Source organism: Giraffa tippelskirchi, chromosome 11 (genome assembly GCF_054371585.1).
Source record: "Giraffa tippelskirchi isolate mGirTip1 chromosome 11, T2T-mGirTip1v1.2.pri, whole genome shotgun sequence".
NCBI classification, from domain to species: domain Eukaryota; kingdom Metazoa; phylum Chordata; class Mammalia; order Artiodactyla; family Giraffidae; genus Giraffa; species Giraffa tippelskirchi.
This window is the reverse complement of record NC_137285.1, coordinates 64,131,356-64,158,698: the sequence shown is the minus strand read 5'-3', so window position 1 is coordinate 64,158,698 and position 27,343 is coordinate 64,131,356. Positions and strand designations below refer to the sequence as shown.

Here is a 27,343-nt window from a genome sequence, read left to right as displayed (position 1 = left end):
CTTTGTTTTGGGGGCTCCAAAATCACTGCAGATGGTGACTGCAGCCATGAAATTAAAAGATTTTTGCTCCTTGGAAGAAAAGTTATGACCAACCTAGACAGCATATTAAAAAGCAGAGACATTACTTTGCCAACAAAGGTCCATCGTCAAAGCTATGGTTTTCCCAGTAGTCATGTATGGATATGAGAGCTGGACTATAAAGAAAGCTGAGCACCGAGGAATTGATCCCTTTACTGTGGTGTTGGAGAATACTCTTGAGAATCCCTTGGACTGCAAGGAGATCAAACCAGTCCATCCTAAAGGAAATCAGTCCTGAATATTCACTGGAAGAACTGATGCTGAAGCTGAAACTCCAATACTTTGGCCACCTGATGCGAAGAACTGACTTATTAGAAAAGACCCTGATGCTGGGAAAGATTGAAGTTAGGAGGAGAAGGGGATGACAAATGATGAGAGGTTTCATCCCATCACCGACTCAACGGGCATGAGTTTGAACAAGCTTCAGGAGTTGGTGAAGGACAGGGAAGCTTGGCGTACTGCAGTCCGTGGGGCTGCAAAGAGTCTGACATGACTGAGCAAATGAACTGAACTAAATTGAACTGAGGAAGAAGCAAGGCATTAATTGAATTCTGAAAGAGACACAGGTGTAATATTTTCAATTTATTTCACATTGTTTAAGTTGTGAAGGGTGCACAGTTTGTAGTGTGAAAACATATATGTGGAAACAACAGTTACGTAAATATCTCGTTTATTCTTTATAAAATACTAGGAGGATTGAAGGTAAGTAGAGTGTTATGTCAGGGATAAAACAATGTAGAAAAATAGGAACAATAAAATGTGACAGTTTCTAAGAAGTCAAGGGAGTATTGAATACAATGGTAAAGCACATTAGAGAATAATTAGACCAATGGGAGGAAGGGAAACTATAAAAATTTGAGTTTATGTTTAAACATGTGAAGACATTTTCTAGGTTTGACAGGTGTCAGGATTTTCAAATGTATAGTATATAATACAATATGTAATATATAACTTTATATGTAATGTGTAATAACATCACATTATAAATGAGTAGATTTATTTTTTTAAAAGGGTCCAAAAATTAAAAGATGAAACAGAACACCATTCCATGTTCGATGCATGAGACAAGGGCTCAGGGCCGGGGCAATGGGATGACCCAGAGGGATGGGATGGGGAGGGAGGTGGGTGGGGGGTCCAGGAAGGGGAACACATGTAAACCCATGGCTGATTCATGTCAATGTATGGCAAAAACTATTACAATATTGTAAAGTAATTAGTCCCCAACTAAAATAAATAAATTTATAAAAAAAAAAAAGGGTCCAAAAATTAAAAGATGCTGTTCTCCATGATATCTTCATAAAGGTAAGGGCCATATCTTTTTGATTCAACACCTGTCTCTTTGGCAAACAGCACTGTGCTTGGCACTTAATTATGCTTACCAAATATTTGAGGAACAAAGAAAGTAGATGTAACATGGTATTGTCCCCATTTTCATAATGTAGGATGAAACAGGTAAAGCAAATTTTAACAATTTGGAATTTTTAAAAATTCTGTATTGACCAAAGAAAAGGTTATGTGATCACTATGAGATCAAAGTAATCACTTAATTATTACATAATCATTAGTGTAATAATATGCTTAATGCCTAATGATAGGCTGAAATAATCTGGTGACCTCTGATTATACCATTTCAAATATTTGGTTCCTACATTATTAGACATTTTTTCTCAAGGTTATTAAACTGCCTGCTGCTGCTAAGTCGCTTCAGTCGTGTCCAACTCTGTGCGACCCCACAGACGGCAGCCCACCAGGCTCCCCCCTCCCTGGGATTCTCCAGGCAAGAACACTGGAGTGGGTTGCCATTTCCTTCTCCAATGCATGAAAGTGAAAAGTGAAAGTGAAGTCGCTCAGTCGTGTCTGACTCTTAGCAGCCCCATGGACTACAACCCTCCAGGCTCCTCTGTCCATGGGATTTTCCAGGCAAGAGGACTGGAGTGGGGTGCCATTGCCTTCTCCATAAAATGCCTGCAGGTGATCCCAAATATCCTGTCTCTTTCAGCTGGCATAGTAAGAAGTCATATATATTTATTCTTGTGTATATTCTTGTGCATATTCCACTTTTTCCAGAACTCAGTTCTACTAGACCATGGTGGCTGAAAATTTACTTTTTATGACAGACAAGATGGAAATGAGTAATTGAATTTTTTTTGTTAAATCCAAAGAACAATATTTCATCTTTTATTGAAGTGTAAATCATATATGTTAACTACTATATCTAATCTAAATTCTTATCAGTTAAGAAAAGAATTTAGGGAAGTGACTGAAATGAACTTTTGTGAAGTGCAAATAAGCTGCAATATCATGGAATAAAGTAGTTCAGTTTACTGGTATAAGAAATCTTTATACCAAAGATGGAAATGACCTGACACTTTTCTCAGGGGAGAAATGAAACCACAAAAATATGGGAAGAATTATTTTCAGATTGCATAGTAATATGGTACCACATTTCTCACTGCAGATAGGAGACTGAATACTAAGTAGGGAACAAGACGGACGAAAACTACATACATGTGTAACTGTTTGTGCTCACCTGCTGAGCTGGAAAGTGAACAGAGGAGCAAAACTGGACACAAGCCTTTAAGCAGAGGGTCCATCTACAGAAATCAGTTGCCCTGCAAGCTTCCAATGATGTCACTAAATCACAATTAGTATTAGCAGAAGTAATTAGGAATATGTTGGAGGGTTGCACACTCATAAGAAAATTTCTATGGAAGGGAGAAATTCTGAAGCATTTACTGTGGTGAAGTCTCATAAGACCTGAAAATCAAGCATTTCAGCCCAGGAGGCTTTTTTAACAGCCAAAAGAGTTGGCTTTTGTTTTTGACCTTAATTTGAAGGTTAAATGTCTTGCCTTTTTCATTTATGGTTTAACATATTCATAGGAAAAAGTGAAACAGATGAATGCACTCAAACGGATAATGGTTAAGTTTTTCTCTACATTTTCCTTTAGGAATTAATTCCAAGCTTCAGTTTGAAATCATGCCAGGTTCTTCGTTCAGGTTGTTCCAGATAAATTCTGACACTGGTGAGGTAGTGACCGCCACCACCCTTGACAGAGAAGTTCAGGAAGTCCTTGCCCTTCAAGGTACGTGATCCCTTGACTGTACTAAACAAACAAAAATAGGCAGCAGGCAGTTGAGAGGTGAAATTTTACATTTCAGTAGGGTGTCTTTAAATAAAATATTATTGACCCAGTGCTACCCAGTTAATTTGGTCTGATGCTGCCTGGTTAGGGCAGCATAGTTTAGGTATGAATTAATGGCCACCATCTGTGCCATCTTTTATTCCATGTCAGTACTCGTACGTGATGGGGGAGTCCCTGCTCTGTCCGGGACCACCGTGATTCTCTGCACGGTGGAAGATGAAAATGATCACGCACCAGAGATTGTTGTCCCCAGGGATGATATTGAGGTTCTGGAAAACCAAGAGCCAGGTCTTGTCTACACCGTTTTGGCTTCTGATATGGATGCTGGCAGTAATGGAGCTGTCACCTATCATATAATTGGTAAGTATCATCTTTATTTTAATTCCCCCCAGGATACCAACGTGGTTGACACATATGTCATGGTGAGTATTGTGCATTCAGTGTATAGTTCAGTGTCTACAGGACACACACCTGCTAAGAACTAATTGGTGCCTTGGGTCTCCTCTCCTCCTCCTCCCGACAGCTACCCTGATACACTGCCCTCCAGACTCCTCAAATATCTGCCCTCAACAACTCTTGTTGTTAGTAACCATTTACATTAAAGGGTATGCAGATGCAGCAGATACCTTTTTTTCCATTTTTACTTTTTTTCATATGATCCCTTATTTTTATTATTTTGAGCAATCAGGCCTAGAGGATATGAGTAGAAAAACAGTTTTCTGAGATCTGCAGACCAATGAAACACTTCAGATCTATCATAATACTCCACAGATAAATCAAGGTCTTTAGGAACTTCTGCACTAGAAGATAATTTTGTAATATTTTTCCCTTTGGGTCAGAGACACAAGATTCTGGCAGAATCATGGAAGGATTAGCATGGCAAGCTTTGTGAAGACCACATCTTATTTACCTGAAAAAGAGTGGAGAATTCATTTTTTCAGCACATGTCAGAGCACAGATAGAATGATAATGAGATGAAGCTAGAATAATGCATGAAGAGAAGCTGTTTTAAGATGTAAAACAGCTGTGAGACTAATTCTGTGAGACACTTTCTATTTACTAAAATTTCTATAACCAAGCCATGTTTTCTATGTACCACCATTTTACTCTAAAATGAGAATGGTTTTATTGTCATTTCCCCTGATTATAAAATGATATATAACTGTAGAATTTATATACAAATTTATGAAAAACAACAGTAATAAACAAAAATCTTATATCTTGCAAAGATAAGTAATTTGATATTTTTGAAAATCACTTTTCAATGAATCTCAGTGAATGCAGACACCAATCTTACACTACTGAATAATTTATATACACTGTTTTGTTATGTCCTTTTAAAAGTAATACACTGTGTAAATGTTTCATGTCATTGAATATACATATATTAGCATTTCTAATATGCATATTATAACATGATTTATCTCACTCATCTCCTTTTGTGTTAATTTAGATATTGAACACTCTATTATTATAAAAATGCTGTAGTGAACACTCAATTATTTCCTTATGATAAATATATCTGGATTATTTTGTCCAAGGACATATCTGTTTTAAATGATTACATATATTGTCATACTATCATCCAAGTTGAGGGATGATAATCCCACAACTTTGAGGAGCCCAATTTTTAAGAATAAGCCCAATTTTCACCTCTTTCTTTGCTGAGCAGTGGAACAGATGCTTTTCCTTCTCTGGAAACTCTACCTGTTTTCTGAAACTTCCCAAATCAATTGTGGTTAAGAACCAGGGCTGGTGTTTTTTAAAATTTGCAATCTGTTGTGATTGATACTTTTGTAAAACACAATAAATATGAATTATTGGGAGAAAAAAGGCATACAAAATGCAAGCCCCAATTTTTTTTTAATTATTTTATAAATTTATTTATTTTAGTTGGGGGCTAATTACTTTACAATATTGTAATAGTTTTTGCCATACATTGACATGAATCAGCCATGGGTTTACATGTGTTCCCCTTCCTGGACCCCCCATCCACCTCCCTCCCCATCCCATCCCTCTGGGTCATCCCATTGCCCCGGCCCTGAGCCCTTGTCTCATGCATCGAACATGGAATGGTGTTCTGTTTCACATATGATAATATACATGTTTCAATGCTATTCTCCCAGAACGTCCCACCCTCACCTTCTCCCTCAGAGTCCATAAAATTGTTCCATGCATCTGTGTCTCTTATTCTGTCTCGCATATAGGGTTATCGTTACCATCTTTCAAATTCCATATATATGCATTAGTATACTGTATTGTTGTTTTTCTTTCTGGCTTACTTCACTCTGTATAATGGGCTCCAGTTTCATCCATCTCAGTAGAACCGATTCAAATGTATTTTTTTTAATGGCTGAGTAATATTCCATTGTGTATATGTACCACAGCTTCCTTATCCATTCGTCTGCTGATGGACATTTAGGTTGCTTCCATGTCCTGACTATTGTAAACAGTGCTGCGATGAACATTGGGGTACACGCGTCTCTTTCAATTCTGGTTTCCTCGGTGTATATGCCCAGCAGTGGGATTGCTGGGTCATATGGCAGTTCTATTCCCAGTTTTTTAAGGAATCTCCACACTGTTCTCCATAGTGGCTGTACTAGTTTGCATTCCCACCAACAGTGTAAGAGGGTTCCCTTTTCTCCACACCCTCTCCAGCATTTATTGCTTGTAGACTTGGATAGCAGCCATTCTGACTGGTGTGAAATGATACCTCATTGTGGTTTTGATTTGCATTTCTCTAATAATGAGTGATGTTGAGCATCTTTTCATGTGTTTGTTAGCCATCTGTATGTCTTCTTTGGAGAAATGTCTGTTTAGTTCTTTGGCCCATTTTTTGATTGGGTCGTTTATTTTTCTGGAATTCAGCTGCAGAAGTTGCTTGTATATTTTTGAGATTAATTGTTTGTCTGTTGCTTCATTTGCTATTATTTTCTCCCATTCTGAAGGCTGTCTTTTCACCTTGTTTATAGTTTCCTTTGTTGTGCAAAAGCTTTTAATTTTAATTAGGTCCCATTTGTTTATTTTTGCTTTTATTTCCAATATTCTGGGAGGTGGGACATGGAGGATCCTGCTGTGATTTATGTCAGAGAGTGTTTTGCCTATGTTTTCCTCTAGGAGTTTTATAGTTTCTGGTCTTACGTTTAGATCTTTAATCCATTTTGAGTTTATTTTTGTGTACGGTGTTAGGAAGTGTTCTAGTTTCATTCTTTTACAAGTGGTTGACCAGTTTTCCCAGCACTACTTGTTAAAGAGATAGTCTTTTCTCCATTGTATATTCTTGCCTCCTTTGTCGAAGATAAGGTGTCCATATGTGCGTGGGTTTATCTCTGGGCTTTCTATTTTGTTCCATTGATCTATATTTCTATCTTTGTGCCAGTACCATACTGTCTTGATGACTGTGGCTTTGTAGTAGAGCCTAAAGTCAGGCAGGTTGATTCCTCCAGTTCCATTCTTCTTCCTCAAGATTGCTTTGGCTATTCGAGGTTTCTTATATTTCCATACAAATTGTGAGATGATTTGTTCTAGTTCTGTGAAAAATACCATTGGTAGCTTGATAGGGATTGCATTGAATCTATAGATTGCTTTGGGTAGTATACTCATTTTCACTATATTAATTCTTCCAATCCATGAACACGGTATATTTCTCCATCTGTTTGTGTCCTCTTTGATTTCTTTCATCAGTGTTTTATAGTTTTCTATATATAAGTCTTTTGTTTCTTTAGGTAGATATATTCCTAAGTATTTTATTCTTTTTGTTGCAATGGTGAATGGTATTGTTTCCTTAATTTCTCTTTCTGTTTTCTCATTATTGGAGTATAGGAATGCAAGGGATTTCTGTGTGTTAATTTTATATCCTGCAACTTTACTATATTCATTGATCAACTCTAGTAATTTTCTAGTAGAGTCTTTAGGGTTTTCTATGTAGAGGATCATGTCATCTGCAAACAGTGAGAGTTTTACTTCTTCTTTTCCTATCTGTATTCCTTTTATTTCTTTTTCAGCTCTGATTGCTGTGGCCAAAACTTCCAAAACTATGTTGAATAGTAGTGGTGAAAGTGGGCATCCTTGCCTTGTTCCTGACTTTAGGGGAAATGCTTTCAATTTTTCACCATTGAGGATAATGTTTGCTGTGGGTTTGTCATATATAGCTTTTATTATGTTGAGATATGTTCCTTCTATTCCTGCTTTCTGGAGGGTTTTAATCATAAATGGATGCTGAATTTTGTCAAAGGCTTTTTCTGCATCTATTGAGATAACCATATGTTTTTTTTCTTTCAATTTGTTAATGTGGTGTATTACATTGATTGATTTGCGGATGTTAAAAAAACCTTGCATTCCTAGGATAAAGCCCACTTGGTCATGATGTCTGATCTTTTTAATATGATGTTGGATTCTGTTTGCTAGAATTTTATTAAGGATTTTTGCATCCATGTTCAGCAGTGATATTGGCCTGTAGTTTTCCTTTTTTGTGACATCTTTGTCTGGTTTTGGAATTAGGGTGATGGTGGCCTCATAGAATGAGTTTGGAAGTTTACCATCTTCTGCAATTTTCTGGAAGAGTTTGAGTAGGATAGGTGTTAGCTCTTCTCTAAATTTTTGGTAGAATTCCGCTGTGAAGCCGTCTGGTCCTGGGCTTTTGTTTGCTGGAAGATTTCTGATTACAGTTTCGATTTCCGTGCTTGTGATGGGTCTGTTAAGATCTTCTATTTCTTCATGGTTCAGTTTTGGAAAGTTATACTTTTCTAAGAATTTGTCCATTTCTTCCAAGTTGTCCATTTTATTGGCATATAGCTGTTGGTAGTAGTCTCTTATGATCCTTTGTATTTCTGTGGAGTCTGTTGTGATCTCTCCATTTTCATTTCTAATTTTGTTGATCTGATTCTTCTCCCTTTGTATCTTGATGAGTCTGGCTAATGGCTTGTCAATTTTGTTTATCTTCTCGAAAAACCAGCTTTTAGTTTTGTTGATTTTTGCTATGGTCTCTTTTGTTTCTTTTGCATTTATTTCTGCCCTAATTTTTAAGATTTCTTTCCTTCTACTGACCCTGGGGTTTTTCATTTCTTCCTTCTCTAGTTGCTTTAGGTGTAGAGTTAGTTGATTTATTTGATTTTTAAAAAATTTTTAAAAAATATTACTATATTACAGAGACATAAGATTATTATGTCATATTGCTATATATTTCTCTAAATTTGTTGTAATTTATTCTCTAAATTTCTCAATTTATTGTATTTATTTTGTTGAGGACTGGGTATAAATGATCCCCAGACTACACCAGTCCCCTTTCATTGCATCAAGAACATTCTTTTTGACCACTCACCTTCCTTTCCCATATGATCAACATTTCCCTCGCTACTGGCTTTTTCAATCAGTTTTTTTAGTCTCTCCTATCCTGAAAATCATAGATGTCTCCCTTCATCCTCTGTCTCTTTTCCTTCACAATCAAATTTCTTAAAAATCGTTGTCTACACTCTAGTTTCTATGTCTTTATTTCACTTTAATTTCTTAGCTTGCTGCAACATATATTCCACTGAAGTCACTCCGCTGAAACTACCGTTGTTGAAAACACAAAAGATCTTGTTGCTGCTAAGTGCATTGGATCTTTTCTCAGTTCTTAATTGTACTGCTTTGTGTCTTTGTGCCCCGTGCCCTGGATGCTTCGCCTCACTTTTCCTTCAAAAGCCACTTACTTTCTCCTGATTCTCCATCTGTCCTTCTGGACAAACCTTCCCAATGTCCTTTTTATTCTATGACTTGTTAGAGTTTCTGGATCTTTTTGGTATATCTTTTTCTTTTCTCCTAGATACACTCTTACTGGTCATTTCATCCAGTTCCTATTTCTAGTTACTGTTGAACTTTAATATCTCCCTATCTTGACTTCATCTTAGATCTAAGTCCCATTAAAGGGCATTTTAAAAATGGAAGCATATACTTCTGTTTGTTCCAGATGTGCAGCATAATTCAGTGTTTTTATAGAGGACACTCCATATAAAGTCATTATTAAAACGTTGACTGTATTGCCAGTGCTGTACATTACATCCTTGTAACTTCTTTCTTTTATACCTGGTAGTTTGTACTCCTGATTCCCCTTCATGCACTTTGCCCCTACTCCATGACTCCCAATACTATGTTAAGTAGAAATGATGAGAGTGGGAACACTTGTCTTATTCCTGATTTTAGAGGAAAAGTTTTCAGCTTTTCATTGTTGGTATGATAGCTGTGGCCTTGTCACATATGGCCTTTATTATGTTGAAGTAAGTTTCCTCTTTACCAACTATTTTTATCATAAATGAATGTTGAATTCCGTCAAATGTTTTTTCTGTGTCTATTGAGATGATCATATGGGTTTTATCCTCTTTTGTTAATGTGGTGTAACACCTTGATTGATGTGTAGATATTGAACCATCCTTGCATCCCTGGAATAAATTTTATTTGATCATGAATAAAAATTCCTTTTATGTATTGAATTTGGTTTGCTAATTTTTATTGAGGATTTTTTCATTATGTTCATCAGAAATATAGGCCTATAATTTTTTTTGTAGTGTCTTTGTCTGGTTTTGATATCAGGGCTTCATAGAATGATTTGGAAGTCCGTCTTCTTCAATTGTTGGTATAGTTTAGGAAAGATAGACTTCAACTCGCCTTTAAATGTTTGGTAGAAACTCTACAACGCTGGTGTGGTCCTGGTCTTTGGTTTGCTGGGGTTTTATGATTATTGATTCAGTTTCATTACTAGGAATCAGTGTTCAGGGTCTCTGTCTCCTCCTGATGCAGTCTTGGAAAAGTGTATGTTTCTAGACATTCTTCCATTTCTTCTAGGCTGTCCAATTTTCTGGTGTATAGTTGTCAATAATATTCTTTTACCATTGTATCTCTGATATTGGTTGTAATTTCTCCTTTTTTATGCCTAATTTTGTTTATTTAGATTTTCTCTTATTTTCTTGATGAGTTTCTGGCTCATCTTAATCAACTTTGTTCATCTTAAGCAACAGGTCTTAATTTCACCAGGCTTTTTCTATTTTTTAAAATTTGGTCTCTATTTTATTTGCTTCTCTGATTTTTATTATTCTCTTCCTTTTGTTGACTTCAGGCTTTGTTTGTACTTCTTTTTCTAGTTCCTTTAGATGGAAAGTTAAGTTATTTAAGATATTTCTTGTGTTTTTAGTTGGACATGAATTACTATAAATTTCCCTCTAAGAACTCCTTTTGCTGTGTCTCATAGATTTTGGAAGTTGTGTTTTTTGTTTTTTTTTCCATTCATCTCAAGCTATGTTTTTATTTCCTCTTTGTTGATCTGTTGGTTTTCTAGTGATATATTGTTTAGTTTCCACATGTTTGTTTATTTTCCAGTTTCCTTCCTGTAATTGATTTCTAGTTTCATAGCACTGTAGTCAGAAAAGATGCAAGGTTGATATGATTTCAGTCTTCTTAAATGAATTGAAGATTTTTCGTGGCTTAGCATGAGACCTGTCCTGGAGATCTAGTGTCCATGTGCATTTGAAAAAGACTGTTTTCTTCTGTTCTTAATGCAATGATTTGTAGATATTAATGCCTATTAAGTCCTTCTGGTTGACTGTGTTATCTAACGTATCCCTTATTGATTTTCTACCTGTTCGTTTATGTAAGTGGGTTATGAAAGTTCTCTATATTTATTGTATTTCTGTCAGTTTCTCTCTTTATGTGTGTTAATATTTGCTTTATATATTTAGGTGCTATTGTACTAGGGGCATTTGTGTTTATGAATGTTATATCTTCTTGATTTGACTTGCTTATCATTATATGATGCCCTTCTTTGTCTTTGTTATAAACTTTTTTTCAAAGTCTATTTTGTGTGATATGAATATTGTTATCTCTGTTTTCTTTTCATTTCCATTTGTGTGGAGTATCTTTCTCCATCATTTTACTTTCAAGTGTGTGTGTCTTTAGATCTGAAGTGAGTCTCTTGCAGGCAGGATATAAATGGATATGTTTTCTAATCCATTCAGCCACCCCATGTCCTGTGATTGGAGCATTTAATCTATTTACATAAAGTGATCATTGATAGACGGGTACTCACTGCCATTTTGTTACTGTTTTCTGTTTTTTGTGGGGTTTTTTTTTGTAGTTTTTCTACATTCTTTTCTTGTTGCTCTATTCTCTTTCCTTGCAGTTTAATGATTTTCCTTAGTCTTATATTTGGGTTATTTTCTCTGTTTTTTTGTGTGTCCACTGGAGATTTTTGATTTGTAGTTACCAAAGAATGCTCAAACTACCACACAATTGCACTCATCTCACATGCTGGTAAAGTAATGCTCAAAATTCTCCCAGCCAGGCTTCAGCAATACGTGAACTGTGAACTTCCAGATGTTCAAGCTGGTTTTAGAAAAGGCAGAGGAACCAGAGATCAAATTGCCAATATCCGCTGGATCATCGAAAAAGCAAGAGAGTTCCAGAAAAACATCTATTTCTGCTTTATTGACTATGCCAAAGCCTTTGACTGTGTGGATCACAATAAACTGTGGAAAATTCTGAAAGAGATGGGAATACCAGACCATCTGATCTGTCTCTTGAGAAACCTGTATGCAGGTCAGGAAGCAACAGTTAGAACTGGACATGGAACAACAGACTGGTTCCAAATAAGAAAAGGAGTCCGTCAAGGCTGTATATTGTCACCCTGCTTGTTTAACTTATATGCAGAGTACATCATGAGAAATGCTGGGCTGGAAGAAACACAAGCTGGAATCAAGATTGCTGGGAGAAATATCAATAACCTCAGATATGCAGATGACACCACCCTTATGGCAGAAAGTGAAGAAGAACTAAAGAGCCTCTTGATGAAGGTGAAAGAGGAGAGTGAAAAAGTTGGCTTAAAGCTCAACGTTCAGAAAACTAAGATCATGGCATCTGGTCCCATCACTTCATGGGAAATAGATGGGGAAACAGTGGAAACAATGTCAGACTTTATATTTTTGGGCTCCAGAATCACTGCTGATGATGACTGCAGCCATGAAATTAAAAGACGCTTACTCCTTGGAAGGAAGGTTATGGCCAACCTAGATAGCATATTTAAAATCAGAGACATTACTTTGCCAACAAAGGTCCATCTAGTCAAGGCTATGGTTTTTCCAGTGGTCATGTATGGATGTGAGAGTTGGACGGTGAAGAAAGCTGAATGCCGCGGAATTGATGCTTTTGAACTGTGGTGTTGGAGAAGACTCTTGAGAGTCCCTTGGACTGCAAGGAGATCCAATCAATCCATCCTAAAAGAGATCAATCCTGGGTGTTCATTGGAAGGTCTGATGTTGAAGCTGAAACTCCAATACTTTGGCCACCTCATGCGAAGGGTTGACTCATTGGAAAAGACCCTAATGCTGGGTAGGATTGGAGGCTGTAGGAGAAGGGGATGACAGAGGATGAGATGGTTGGATGGCATCACCGACTCGATGGACATGGGTTTGGGTAGACTCCGGGAGTTGGTGATGGACAGAGAGGCCTGGCGTGCTGCGATTCATGGGGTCGCAAAGAGTCAGACACGACTGAGCGACTGAACTGAACTGAGGTTTATATGTATCAGTTATACATAGTTGTATTAAATTGATAGTTGTTTAAATTCAAACATATCCTGAAAGCTCTACCTTTTTCATTTTACTCCCAACACACTTTATGGTTTGGTGTCATATTGTACATTTATATTTGTATCCTTTCAGTGTTTATCATAGTTATATTTGATTTTATAATTTTTATCTTTTAACATTTATGCCTGCTTGATTCACTGTCTTTGCTATATTCTTATAATTATCAGTGAGTTTTTTCCTCATATCATTTTTAAAAATTTCTTGTTATAAGGTTTTCTTTTTCACTTAAAGAAAACACTTTAATATTTCTTGTAAGGCCAGTTGAATGGTAACAACCTCTTTGAGTTTTTGCTTGTCTGGAAAGCTCTTTCTCCCTCCTTCAAGTCTGAATGATAGCCTTGCTTCATAGAGCATCCTTGGTTGCGGGTTCTTTCAGCACTTTAAATGTGTCATGCTGCTCCCTCTGGCTTGCAAGCATTCTGATAAGAAATCAGCTAATATTTTTAGTGGTTTCCTTATACGTGACTCTTTCTCTTCCTGCCTTTAAAATTCTCTCATTCACTCATTTTAATTATGATATGACTTAGAGTGAGCCTCTTTGAGTTCATCTTGTTTAGGCCTCTCTGTGCTTCTTGGACCTGGATATCTTTTTCCTTTTCAGGTTAGTGATATTTGCAGCTATAATTTCATCAAATAATGCTTTATGCCCCTTTTTGTCTCTCTTCCTCTGCGACTCCTATAATGCTAATGTTGATATCAAGCATACTAATGCTTGATATTTTCCTAGAAGTCCCTTGTTGAATTCTCCAGGCGAGAATACTGGAATGGGTTGCCATTTCCTTCTCTAGCGGATCTTTCCGACTCAGGTATCAAACCCGGGTCTACCGCACTGCAGGGCAGATTCTTTACTGTCTGAGCCACCAAGGAAGCGCAGAAGTCCCTTAAATAATCCTTATGAACTTTTTCTTCTTACTGTTCTGATAAGGTGATTTCCACGATTCTGTCTTCCAGGTCATTTATGTGTTTCTCTGTATCACCTAATCTGCAGTTAATTCCTTCTAGTGTATTTCTCCTTTCAGTTATTGTATTCTTCATCTCTAATTGGTTCTTTTTTATATTTTCTAGTTCTTTTTGAAGTTCTCACTGTATTTTTCTATCCTTTTCCTTGTGAAAAGGATGTTCACAAGTTTGATTAACATTTTTTAATGACTTTTGGTTTGAACCCTGTATCAGATGAATTACTGTCTCATTAGGCTTCCTCTCACCCAGAGTTTTATCTTGCTCTTTGCTTTGCAACATGTCTTACTGTCTTTTCATTTTGTTTGATGAAATTAAGGAAAATATACACATCTTTGTCTTGAAGCCATGTCGTTGTATTGGAGCATCCGTATGCAGTCTACCTATGCCCAGTGGATTAGGTGGGAGAGCTGGATCTAAAGTGATCATGGGCCATGTCTTTTCTTGGGATGTGCTAGCAGTCACTCGGAGAAGGCAATGGCACCCCACTCCAGTACTCTTGCCTGGAAAATCCCACGGACGGAGGAGCCTGTTAGGCTGCAGACCCATGGGGTCGCTAGGAGTCGGACACGACTGAGCAACTTCACTTTCACTTTTCCCTTTCATGCACTGGAGAAGGAAATGGCAACCCACGCCAGTATTCTTGCCTGGAGAATTCCAGGGACGGTGGAGCCTGGTGGGCTGCCGTCTATGGGGTCGCACAGAGTCGGACACGACTGAAGCGACTTAGCAGTAGCAGTAGCAGCAGTCACTGCCATGTTGAGGGGTGGGGCCAGGCTTGGAGAGGCTGGAGCCACAATCCTGAGTGAGGTTATCATCTCCTTGGTGCTATGGAGGTTTCTGTCTTGGCCAGGGGTAGGGGTGGGACCCAAGAGGCTGGAATAGGAGCCTTGAGCAAGCCCTGGCTTTTCCCAAGGTACACTGGTGATTCTGCCTTGTCAAAGAGTGGGGCTGGAGCAGGAGGGGCTGAGGTCAGAGCCTGTCTCAGATGGGGTAAGGTGTGCTGGAGTAGTCATGGTGGGCTGGTCAGAGCACAGGCAGGTTGCCACTGTGCCAAGACTGGGAGCAAACAAGTGTGTCCACACTCTTCAGAAGCAGAGTCTCAGTTTGCTGCGGGCCACCATTAAGTCCCACTGGTTTTCAAACTACCTCAAAGGGCTCATATTCCCAGTGCTTATCTTCAGGGCTGGCATGCCCAATATGAGGCTCAAATCCCTAACTCCTAAGGAAAGATCCCTGAGCCTGCGGAATCTTATTCTGTGTTACCCACCAAGGGTGTGGGTCCTGACAAGACTTCTTCTTCTTCCCTGATACCAGACTCCTTGTGGTTCTTCCTTTATAATCTTGGTTTTAGAAGAGCAAGTCTGCTAGACTTCAGGTCAATTTAAGAGAGAATTTCTTTTTATATCCATGTAATTTTGTCTTTCTAAGAGGAGGTAACCTCAAGGTCTTCCCACTCCACAATCTTGATCCCACCTTCTAATAACTTTTTATTTTCTACTTTCTTTTCAAATGAGAAAGTAGAATCAGGATCAGTGCCTTTGACTAAAAATAAATAGCATTTTTGTCCACACTTTATGTCCTGTGGTGAACTGTGGGCTTTGCTCTGTACCATCCTTACTCTAGGACTCCCTATCAAAGGGTATATTTTTAAAAGGAAAATAATGGATTTCATACAAACATAAAACTGACAACTTCCAGAGGTTTTTATTCAACTCATTAGTTAATAAACAAGCCAAAAAGATGTTAAAATTGGTTCAAGGAGAAATCTAAGAAACACACACACACACACACACACACAGAAAATAAGGGATTCTGAAATGCAGAAGAGTTCTATCCACAGGACAGCAGTCATTCCCATTCCACTAGATGCAATTAATTTGGATTTCTGTGAACTGAACTGCTTTCATTATGTATTTAGTTTTCAACAATTTACAGAAGTGAAAGACAATGAAGATAAAATACCTGGAAGACAATTCTGATGTCAAAACCAGACTAGTCACACACTGATCTTTATTTTTACCATAGAACATCCCTTATTATTTCCTTCCATTTCAAATTGTTTCAGCATTTTTTCCTGATAGCCTCAAGGACCCAGTCTTCATGTCCAATAGCATCTTGTTATCATTGTGTCTAAAACTGAACATCACTGCCTTTTCATTCACCTCATCGTGATCTGGCTTCTTCTAGAATTTCTTCAAGTGATCAGCCTTTTTTGCTCAATATGCCCTTAAAAAATCTTGTTACAGATGTAAACACTGAAAATCCTTGTTCGCGTTTTTTACATTGTAGACAGACTGTTGTTAGACAGATTGTTTTTATAGTAGTAACATTTCTTTAACTCCTTCTGATATGTATCCCCAAATCAATTAATGGTTTTTATTATCTATTTATTTACTACTTAGGAACTTGAAAGTGAAAGTTGCTCAGTCGTGTCTGACTCTTTGTGACCCCATGGACTGTAGCCTGCCAGGCTCCTCTGTTCTGGAGAGGTCAGAGTACTGGAATGGGTAGCTGTTCCCCTCTCCAGGGGATCTTCCCAACCCAGGGCTCAAACCCAGGTCTCCTGCATTGCAGGCAGATTCTTTACTGTCTGACCCACCAGAGAAGCCCAAAGAATACTGGAGCGGGTAGCCTATCCCTTCTCCAGCGGATCTTCCCAACCTAGGAATTGAACCAGGGTCTCCTGCATTACAGGCAGATTCTTTACCATCTGAGTCTAGGCCCTAAAGTTTAGTTCATAGCAAAGGTCCTCCCCCCAAAAAATGATGTATCCCCCCAGGCATTCAAGTCAGTTCTTGTTTCAACGTTAAACACCAATGTTGGGAATGCCCCCTTACCTGGCAGCCTAGAGACTTTCACACGCTGGTCTGGTACACCTTAGTCAGGTTGGGAGGGGTGAGACGTGAACCTTTCTTTTATAATTTGTAAGAAGGGTAATTACAAAGTGATTTTGGGAAAGACAAACCCATGTGATCCTATGGGTTTTCTCAGGCAGAACCATTTTCGACATAAGGATATATAAACTAAACTTCTGGATATTGCCCTAAAACTTACCTGTTTCCAGATACACCTTAGATAGTTTTATATAACCCCAGGGTCCTCAGACCTCATTTTAAACACAACTGGTCTACACACCCTTCAGTCTTTCTCCTAAGCCAGATCATGAGTCTTACCTTCCTTACTGCTTATTTTTCCTCCTCTGTATCTTTGGAATGCATCCACTTCATCTACGTGCATATATTTCCAGAACCTCCTCATTGCTCTCGCAGATACTATGATAGTCTCCTATCTTCCTCTAGTCTAAACACTCTGACACTGCTGCCCAGGATTCTTCCTAAAACAGAAATGTGATTCACAGTGTCTTCCTGTCTAAAATCTTGCAGGGTCTCCAGCTCGATTTTAAGATAAAGCTCAGCATCTTGGCAGTGTATACAGGGCAATTCATGACTGGATATCCTGCTTATCTTCCAGATTTATGTTCTTGCCACTGTCAATCCTCTTTCTCCCAGCATTCTACCCTTAAATACCCAGGGGACCCTATATTCTAGTCATACTAAAATGTTTGCAACCATTGATTTGTCATATTGCTGGGGCTTCACCCAGGTGTGACCCTCTTCCCTCTCCCTCCGCTAAGACTTGTAGCCTGGCTTCCTTCCCTTGAGGAGTTAGTTTGGTGTCAGTGTTTCTAATACGCATTTTCTTGCCATCCTAATAGAGGGCCCTGTGCTCATCTCCTGTGCCTCTCAGTGTCCTGCACGTGTGAGTTTCACACCGCACTTTAATGCCCAGGTGCAGACGTGCCTTTCCTCCTGGCCTGCAAGCTCTTAGAAGTCAGAATCCCATCGTCCTCTCCTCATATTCCCAGTGTCCCAACACATATTTGGGACATGACAGGTGTTGCTAAAATGTTTACTGTGGGAATGAATGGCTTTATCGATCACAAATGTCACCGAAATGTAATTTGTCTCATCACCTGTGTTTGGTACAAATTAACATGCCTCATGAAGGCCTTCAAACGCAGTCCCTGCTCCTCAGCCCCTAGTACTGCCTGTGACTGCTGTTTTTTCAGCACTGCTCCACTTCCTCCACATGCCTCTGCAGGGTTCAGTAAGTTCTCATGCTGTTGGGAATGGTCCCCACTAGTCCAAGAACGTGGTTGATGGGTCACTGAACTTCATTTTCCCAACTAATCTTCAGGTTGACTTTAAAATGCCTTTGGAAGCCTTTTATCCCTGTGTTTAGTGGTGTTTTTTTTTTTTTAATTTATTTATTTATTTTAATTGGAGGCTAATTACTTTACAACATTGTAGTGGTTTTGCCATACATTGACATGAATCAGCCATGGGTGCACATGTGTTCCCCATCCTGAACCCACCTCCCACCTCCCTCCCCATCCCATCCCTCTGGGCCATCCCAGTGCACCAGCCCTGAGCACCCTGTCTCATGCATCGAACCTGGACTGGTGATCTATTTCACATATGGTAATATACATGTTTGAATGCTATTCTCTCAAATCATCCCACTCTCGCCTTCTCCCACAGAGTCCAAAAGTCTGTTCCTTACATCTGTGTCTCTTTTGCTGTCTTGCATAAAGGGCTTCCCTTGGGGCTCAGCTGGTAAAGAATCCACCTGCAATGCAGGAGACCTGGGTTTGATCCCTGGGTTGGGAAGATCCCTTGGAGAAGGGGACGGCTACCCACTCCAACATTCTGGCCTAGAGAATTCCATGGACTGTACAGTCCATGGGGTCGCAGAGAGTTGGACACGACTGAGCAACTTTCACTTTTACTTTTAAATTTTATTCTACTTGGTACCATGTACAATAGCAAAAGGAACATATTTTAAAGAATAAAACATAATCCTTGCTTATGTTATGGAAGAGATAGACAAGGGTTCTACTATCTCTGAAAGAAGTGTTACTGTTCATGCACAAAGGGCCATGGAATGTAGAAGAGGACCTTATTCCAGTAATATAACAAGCATTCAATCTATAGTGAGTAAGGGGAAAATTAAAAATATGTTGTTATAAATCAATCTGTTAATTTTTTATTGCTATCTACAAATGGACATTGAATCCTGTTGCTTATCTCTGCCTACTATTGTTTTATTTCAAGTAAAATACGCATTTTAATCCTTCAAAAAGGAAAAGCATATTCCTATAAAAAGTTGAAGTTGAAAAAAAATCATACTGCTGCAAATCAGTCAAAGCAAGTGTTTGAATTACTGATTGAATTAAGATAGATGTTCAATTTTATTTTTTGCTTATCCCCTGAGTGTTATTATCAGGAAGCTTTGTGAGGGTAGGGACTTGAGCATATACTTACAAAAGTGACAGTCTACTGTAATAACCAGGAAATAAATATTTGTTCGATGAATATATATATATTCACAGTAAAGCACTGCTACTTTTTCAATTCAAATATATTCTGAACTTGCTTTCTTTAATAGATGGAAATACTGATGAGTACTTTGCTATTAATGAAATGTCGGGAGAACTCGCAACCGCTCGCGCTTTGGACCGGGAGGAAGTCGGCAACTTCACCCTCGTCATCCTGTGCTCCGATCGGGGCAGCCCGCCGCAAAGCTCCACGGCGCAGCTGCAGGTCAGAGTCCTGGACGACAACGACCACAGCCCTTCCTTCCCCAGGCTCCGGTACCAGGCTTCTGTGAGAGAGGACGCTCGGGTGGGAACCACGGTTCTTGTGCTCTCCTCTGCGGACGAGGATGAGGGTCTAAACGGGCAAACCGAGTATTCTCTGGTGCATGAGGCTTCCGGGGCGTTCACCATCGACCCCGTGGCCGGCGCACTGAGAACCAGCCGCGCCCTTGACCGGGAAGCCAGGTCTGAGCACGTATTTAAGGCTGTGGCCAGAGACTGTGGTGTCCAAGGCTCACGAAGCACCACGGTGGTTATAGAAGTACATGTCACTGATGTTAATGACAACAACCCAGTTTGGGAACAGAACCCCCTTGATATTCTTCTTTCCTCTCGGTCACCCTCAAACCAAACAGCTGCCATCCTCAGAGCCAGTGACCCAGACTCGGGGCCCAATGGCACTGTCCTGTTCAGCTTCGCGGAGCCCCAGTCAATGTTTTCTGTTAATGGATACACAGGAGCAGTTCAACTTCAGCAAATTCCATCTTCAGAATATTTTCCTATTTGGCTGCAGTTAAAAGCTGTGGATCAAGGGGTCCCAGCTAGGACAACCACTGGTCTCTTGGTCATTCACATGGCAGGAGAAGATGTAAGGATTTCCTTCAGCCAGCATCTGTATAAAGGGATCGTGCCTGAAAATTGTGAGGCAGGTAAGTGTCAAGGGTCCCAGTTTTGGCAAAATGCTTAAAACTAAGGATTATAGAGCTAGTGCTATCACAGATTCAGTTATGAATTTCTGAGTCTAGCCAATTCTTGGTATTACAATTTTCATTCAGAATATGTTATTAGAAAAATATACTCAAATACAGTAACATTTCACACCCCTTTCAAGACAGCAAAAACTAATAATCATTCAGGACTCTTGAAGTGTAAGTTTAAAATCTCAAAAAACCCACTTTTATTTAAATGTTTATGAATCCCAAACAACTTACATTTCCTAAATGACTTTCCTGGAAATACAATGAAAGGTGAAATATGTTGTGGTTCAGTGACTGCCACTGTGTGTCCTTGGGAAGCTGGCTCTCTCGGCCTCCGTTTCCCAACCTGCAAATTAGGGATGAGTTTGGTACCTACCTCATTAGGGTGTTCTGAGGACCGAATGAGCCAGTTCGTATAAAGCCCTTAAAACAATATCTGACTCAGAATCAGTGTGTAATTTTAAGGAAGTGCTATTTTTCTTATTATTACTTTATTTTGAGACAGTCAGCATTACTTTCAAACAGTGCAGTAATATCTGATCTTCAAAGAATTTGGCAAGATTATACTACTCAGAACAGGCTTCTGTGAATGGTGACTGTTTTTCCTCATAATGCTAAATTATTTTTCAGTTATTTCCCTACTCAAATTTGTGCCATAATGGGAAACATAAATAATTAATTCAAATGATCTTTCTACACTAAAGCAAAAAAATCCCATTTACAGATAGTTGTGAATGGAAAGAAATCCGATCTAGGTGATTAGATCTAACCAGAGAGTTGAAATACAAACCTTCTGAATCTTTAAGCCATCCAGAGGGCAAAGCACGTGGACTCCAGGGCTTGGGGGGAGGAGGAGTTTGCTTTCCACAAGTCTGATGTGTGCTGTTTAATTTCTCCAGTTGTTCTTTGTTTTTGCTTTGTTATTCTGGATTCAATTTCACTTTGCTGCTAAGTCGCTTCAGTTGTGTCTGACTCTGTGCGACCCCATAGACGGCAGCCCACCAGGCTTCGCCGTCCCTGGGATTCTCCAGGCAAGAACACTAGAGTGGGTTGCCATTTCCTTCTCCAGTGCATGAAAGTGAAAAGTGAACTCTTAGCGACCCCATGGACTGCAGCCTACCAGACTCCTCCGTCCATGGGATATTCCAGGCAAGAGTACTTTATTCATACCTAAAACAGCCACTGTTTAAAAGGCAACTTGAATTTTTCTGAAATTGATTTAGTTACTTCATAGTGAAAATATTTGTTACACATTATTACACATTTGTTACCCGTTATATTCTCTATAAAAAGAGAATATTCAACTTAATATTGAATGTCAAGTTAGGATTCTTCTCAGTTACATATTAACCCCAGTTTGATCTTCTTTTGAATTATGGTTATCTCATGGGGTTATCTCATATATATTATATATATATATTATATACATATTATAATATATTATATATTTATATAATATATATAATATAATTATAACTATTATACATTATTATATAATTATATATTGTGTATAATATTAATATTATATATTATATATAATATATTATATAATATATATTTATAATATATAATACATATAATATATATCTATAATATCTATAATATATAATATATATAACATATAATATGTATATAAATATATATAATATATATAAGTTATATATATAGTATATAATATATTATGTATAATATATATAATTATATATAGTTATAATATATATAATATATATTATATATTATATATAATTATAAATACTATATATAATATATAATATATACTTATATAATATATATAGTTATAATGATTCTAAACATTATTATGATAACCATAATAATGAGATAACCATGAGATATGATTCTTATGATTCTAAACATTATTAGGGGTAAATTGAAGTTGCCTTCATTAAATGAAATAATAGCATCTTCCAAAATAACTAGAAATTTCCACCTATATTCTTAGGTGTAATGAGAATTCCACAGAAGAGTTAAATGTTAAATAATGTGAGATACTCCATAGAGCTGTGTTTCCTTTCCTCGTGAGAGCTATACATCCTAACTCCAGAGCAGAGCCTGATAGAAAGGAAAGGTAAAATTTTCTAAATAATAATAATTAATATATTTGTGCTAAATAATACAGCACAAAATATATTAATCCATCTTGAAATGAATTTGATAAAATCATAGAATTTTTAAGTTCAGCTTTTATCTGCAGTGAACATATAAACAATTTTTTCCTTAACACATGATCTTTCAGTCTCTACTTGAATATTTCAGTGATTGAGAGTTTAGGACAGTGGTTCTTGAACTTGGTATGAAACAAGCGCTCTCTGATGATTGCAGAAGATTCTGCTTCAGTAGTTCTGGGGTCCAGGAACTGTCATTTTTAACATTCTGTAGGTGATTTGATTACATCACAAAGTTGGAAAACTCTTTCATTTGGAAAGTAATTCTTGTGTTAAACCCATATCTGCCTTGTTTTTGTATGTCCATAAATTCTAGTCCTGCCATCTGGAGTATTCCACTGATCTACACGGTTGCCTGTTCTTTAGATGTTTTATTTGGTCCTTCAACAAAAATTCTATTGAATATTATGTGCCAGGTACTTTTCTGTTGGGATAGGTTAGTGAACCAAAAGACAAAGATGCTTGTTCTTGAGAGGCTTACATTCCAGCAGGGGTAAAGAGGCAATATCAGTGAACATAATAAATAGCCAAAACGTAGTGTATGTTAGCTGGTGTTAAAAGCTGTGGTATGAGGAAACAGCAGGAGTCCTGGGTGAGGGCACAAAGGCTATTTTAGATGGCAAGTTAGGACTGGCATTACTGATCAAGTGAAATTTTGGGCAAAGACATAAAGAGAGGAGGTAGCCATTCATTTATATGGGAGGAGAGCATTTCCAAAGAAAAAGAGGAGAAATCCAGCGGGCACTCTCCTGGTTTGTTCAATGAACTGTAAAGGGGACTGGTGACTAAAGCAGAGTAAGCAAGGTGAAGAATGGTAAAAAAAAAAATGAGGTCAGAAGAAGACAAAATGAAGAGGCAGTGTCTTGTAGATCACTGGGAGATCTTTGACTTTTACTGAAAATAGTTTTCCTTTCTCTAGTTCATTCAGTTATTCTTTACATAATGAGATTTCCAACCACTGCTAGTGAATATTCTCACCCAATACAAATTCTGCAGAGTAGTACGCATCAAGTAAATTATCCCTCGAAAGAATTGGCATAGGCTAAGCCAACCATCATTATCCCATGTGTTCACATTAGTAAATGAAATTTCTAAAAATTAAGTAATGTGTCTGGCCATTTCCTAATTAAGATATCATTTCTCAACTCACCCAGAATCAATTTCTTTGTAGGATTAACCCCCTAAAAATGCCCATATCTCAGGCATCCCAAAGAAAGCCCAATATGAAATTAAGTTATGGATTAGGAAGTCTAATAATGTTTATGGTTGAATTAAGAAATGATTTAATAATAACACTAATGAAAACTGCCATGGAAGGGAAAATGTTGTACCTGTTTTCATTTTTTCAATGTGCCATTCATTTCTTTGTCCAAGATTCACTCCGCTGATAGGAGGCAGCTGTTGTGAGAGGAAACTACCCTTGTTTAGGTCGGTTTCTCATCACTCAATCTTCCACCTATCCCAACCGTAGCAGTTGGAATTAATCAGTATGGTTAACAGTAACCTGGTCTGAGATAAAAAAAAATTAGGGTGGAAGACTAAATGAATTTCTTACCTCTGAAGGTTGGCCTCCTGCCCCAGATTCAGGCAGAAAAGCTGATGAATACATGGGTGGTGGTGGTGGTGGCGGTGGTAGTGGTGGTTTAGTCACTAAGTTGTGTCTGGCTCTTGCGACCCCATGGATTGTAGCCCGCCAGGCTACTCTGCCCCTGGGATTTCCCAGGCAAGAATATTGGAGTAGTTTGCCATTTCCTTCTCCAGGGTATCTTCCCAACCCAGGGATCAAACTCATGTCCCCAGCATTGCAGGCAGATTCTTTACCAACTGAGCCACCAGGGAAGCTAGAATCCATGGGTGAGAAGACTTTATTCTGCTGTTGCATCACTGTGTTTTCTTTGACCTCTGATCAAAGTCATCCTTCTTAATCTTCTTGCATTTAGAATTATTGAACTAAATTTGACTGCTACCTTTTAAATAGAGCTTAACAGTTTAATAAATTTGTTTATTAATCTTACACATAGACAAGGTTAGAAGTATTCTGGCAGTAAGCGTATGTTATCCATAAATATCCAGGTAGGCAAGTAATACAAAACATCTAAAACAATGAGTTGAGATCTTGTTTTGAATAGTAGCTATGACATGTGTGAAGGGCATGGAGCTTAGCCTAAAAGCTGTATGACAGGAAGCAGAGCAAGAAAGGAAAGGATGATGGTTAAGAAGGCTGTTCAATCTGATTCAGTGCAACTAATCTACACCCACGTCAGCAGGATTTCCTAGGTGCCAGTGGACAACATTGACGAGGTGCATAAAATATTGATTAACATTTCATCTGGCCAAAGCTTTGCCTGAAGAGTGAATTCTGCCAGATCATATCAAGGGCACCAAAAGGTGATTTTTAAAAAATTTGGATTCCAGTGGGTTCATTCATTTCATTTCAGTCACTCAGTCATGTCCGACCCTTTGCCACCCCATGGACTGCAGCACACCAAGCTTCGCTGTCCATCCCCAACTCCTGGAGCTTGCTCAAACTCATGTTCATCGAGTCGGTGATGCCATCCAACCATCTCATCCTCTGTCATCCCCTTCACCTCCTGCCTTCAATCTTTCCCAGCATCAGGGTCTTTTCCAATGAGTCAGTTCTTCACATCAGGTAGCCAAAGTATTGGAGTTTCAGCTTCAGCATCAGTCCTTCCAATGAATATTCAGGACTGATTTCCTTTAGGGTGAACTGGTTTGATCTCCTTGCAGTCTAAGGGACTATAAAGAGCCTTCCCAACACCACAGTTCAAAAGCATCAATTCTTCAGTGCTCAGCTTTCTTTATAGTCCAACTCTCACATCCATTCATGACTACTGGAAAAACCATAGCTTTGACTAGACAGACCTTTGTCGGCAAAATAATGTCTCTGCTTTTTAATATGCTGTCTAGGTTGGTCAAAACTTTTCTTCCAAGGAGCAAGTGTCTTTTAATTTCATGGCTGCAATCACCATCTGAAGTGACTTTGGAGCCCAAGAAAATAAAGTCTCTCACTATTTCCATTGTTTCCTTATTTACCTTGAAGTGATAAGACTTCAAGTGATAGATGCCATGATCTTCGTTTATGGAATGTTGAGTTTTAAGCCAACTTTTTCAGTCTCCTCTTTCACTTTCTTCAAGAGGCTCTTTAGTTCTTCTTCAGTTTCTGCCATAAGGGTGGTGTCATCTACGTATTTGAGGTTTTTGATATTTCTCCCACAATCTTGATTCCAGCTTGTGCTTCATCCAGGCTGGCATTTTGCATAATGGACTCTGCATATAAGTTAAATAAGCAGGGTGACAGTATACAGCCTTGACGTACTGCTTTCCCAATTTGGAACCAGTCCATTGTTCCATGTCCTGTTCTAATTGTTGCTTCCTGACCTGCATACAGATTTCTCAGGAGGCAGGTAAGGTGGTCTGATATTCCCATCTCTTAGAATTTTCCACATTATGTTGTGATCCACACAGTCAAAGCCTTCGGCTTAGTCACTCAGGCAGAAATACATGTTTTTATGGAACTCTCTTCCTTTTCTATGAACCAATGGATGTTGGCAATTTGATCTGTGTTTCCTCTGTCTTTTCTAAATCCACCTTGAACCTCTGGAAGTTCAGGATTCACATACTATTGAAGCGTGGCTTGGAGAATTTTGTGTATTACCTTGCTAGCATGTGTAATGAGTGCAATTGTGCAGTAGTTTGAACATTCTTTGGCATTGCCAAAGAATGGAATGAAAACTGACCCTTTCTAGTCTTGTGGCCACTGCTGAGTTTTCCAAATTTGCTGGCATATTGCGTGCAGCACTTTCCCAGGATCGTGTTTTAGGATTTGAAATAGCTCAACTGGAATTCCATCACCTCCACTAGCTTTGTTTGCAGTGATGCTTCCTAAGGCCCACTGGACTTCACATGTCTGGCTCTAGGTGAATGATCACACCATCATGGTTATCTGGGTCATGAAGATCTTTTTTGTATAGTCCTTCTGTGTATCCTCATTGCCTTCTCCTTCCAATGCTTTTAAAAGATTGTAAATCCATTGATTAGTGTTTAAATGGCCTTGACGTAAATTATTTAATAGCATTTTATAACTTCCAGCTTTGCTTCCCTCCCCAGTATGCCTGCAATTTTTATCTTTATTTTCAGATGAAAAATATTGGAAGCTGCCTATTGGAAGTTTACATTTTCTGTGGTTTAAGTGGCCTGTCAGTAGGAGCACTTGACATCTGAGTTAATTATTTTTTGTACTATCCTAAGTTTTAATCATTTTAAACTGTTTTTAGCATTTAGATTTTTTTAAGAAAATAAAAATTAAAACAACTCTGTTTTTATATTTTTTTAACATTTCTTTCTTGGAAAGCCCACAAGTTTGAATTTCAATTAATATTGTATCTTTCTATTGACAGCATTAAGCTTAACACTTCAATTGTTTAAAACAGAATATAGTTTAATTACATGTATAAATAATTTTTATAGCTTATAGCATTTTAGAAGCAGCCCTTTGGTGGATAAAATCTCTTTATGTCATGAAATATTCACTTTTTCACAGAAAGAGTCATCACAGAAAGTGTCAGTGGCCTGTAAGAGAGAGGTTAGATGTACTGCAAGGTGGCAAGAAAAGCTGAAGCTCAAGTGATTCCCTACCCTTTCTCTTACCACTTAGTCTTCCTTTTCTACCCTCATGAGAAGAAATATAACCATTCTGAATTTTTCTGAAGTGGAAGATAAACCACTTGGTTGTCCATGACATTCTAATCCATTGAACCATTTACATGCTCCTTGTAGAAGCCAGCTTTTATTTCTTCTGTTTCACTTCCAAAGCTTTGGTTACACCAGTAAGGGCCAATCAGCAGCTATTTCCCAATGTGGACTTTCTACAATTTCATGCATTTTTAAATAATTACTATGAGAGGAAAAATTGAAATTATGAATTGCATTGATACCTTGATTAAAAATGACCAGTCAGACATTGAAAGACTTGAGATAAAATTAATATA

The 27,343-nt window shown here is 38.2% G+C and overlaps 1 protein-coding gene across 1 annotated transcript in view; it reads left to right on the top strand.

The window, feature by feature from the left end:
* Window positions 1-27,343, top strand: part of DCHS2 (dachsous cadherin-related 2) — a 311,921-nt gene that overhangs the window by 209,920 nt on the left and 74,658 nt on the right. The window contains exons 11-13 of the mRNA XM_081543223.1: window positions 3,029-3,163; window positions 3,374-3,583; window positions 19,246-20,103. Of these exons, the coding sequence (XP_081399349.1) occupies window positions 3,029-3,163; window positions 3,374-3,583; window positions 19,246-20,103 (1,203 nt within the window). The remainder of the gene's footprint in view (window positions 1-3,028; window positions 3,164-3,373; window positions 3,584-19,245; window positions 20,104-27,343) is intronic.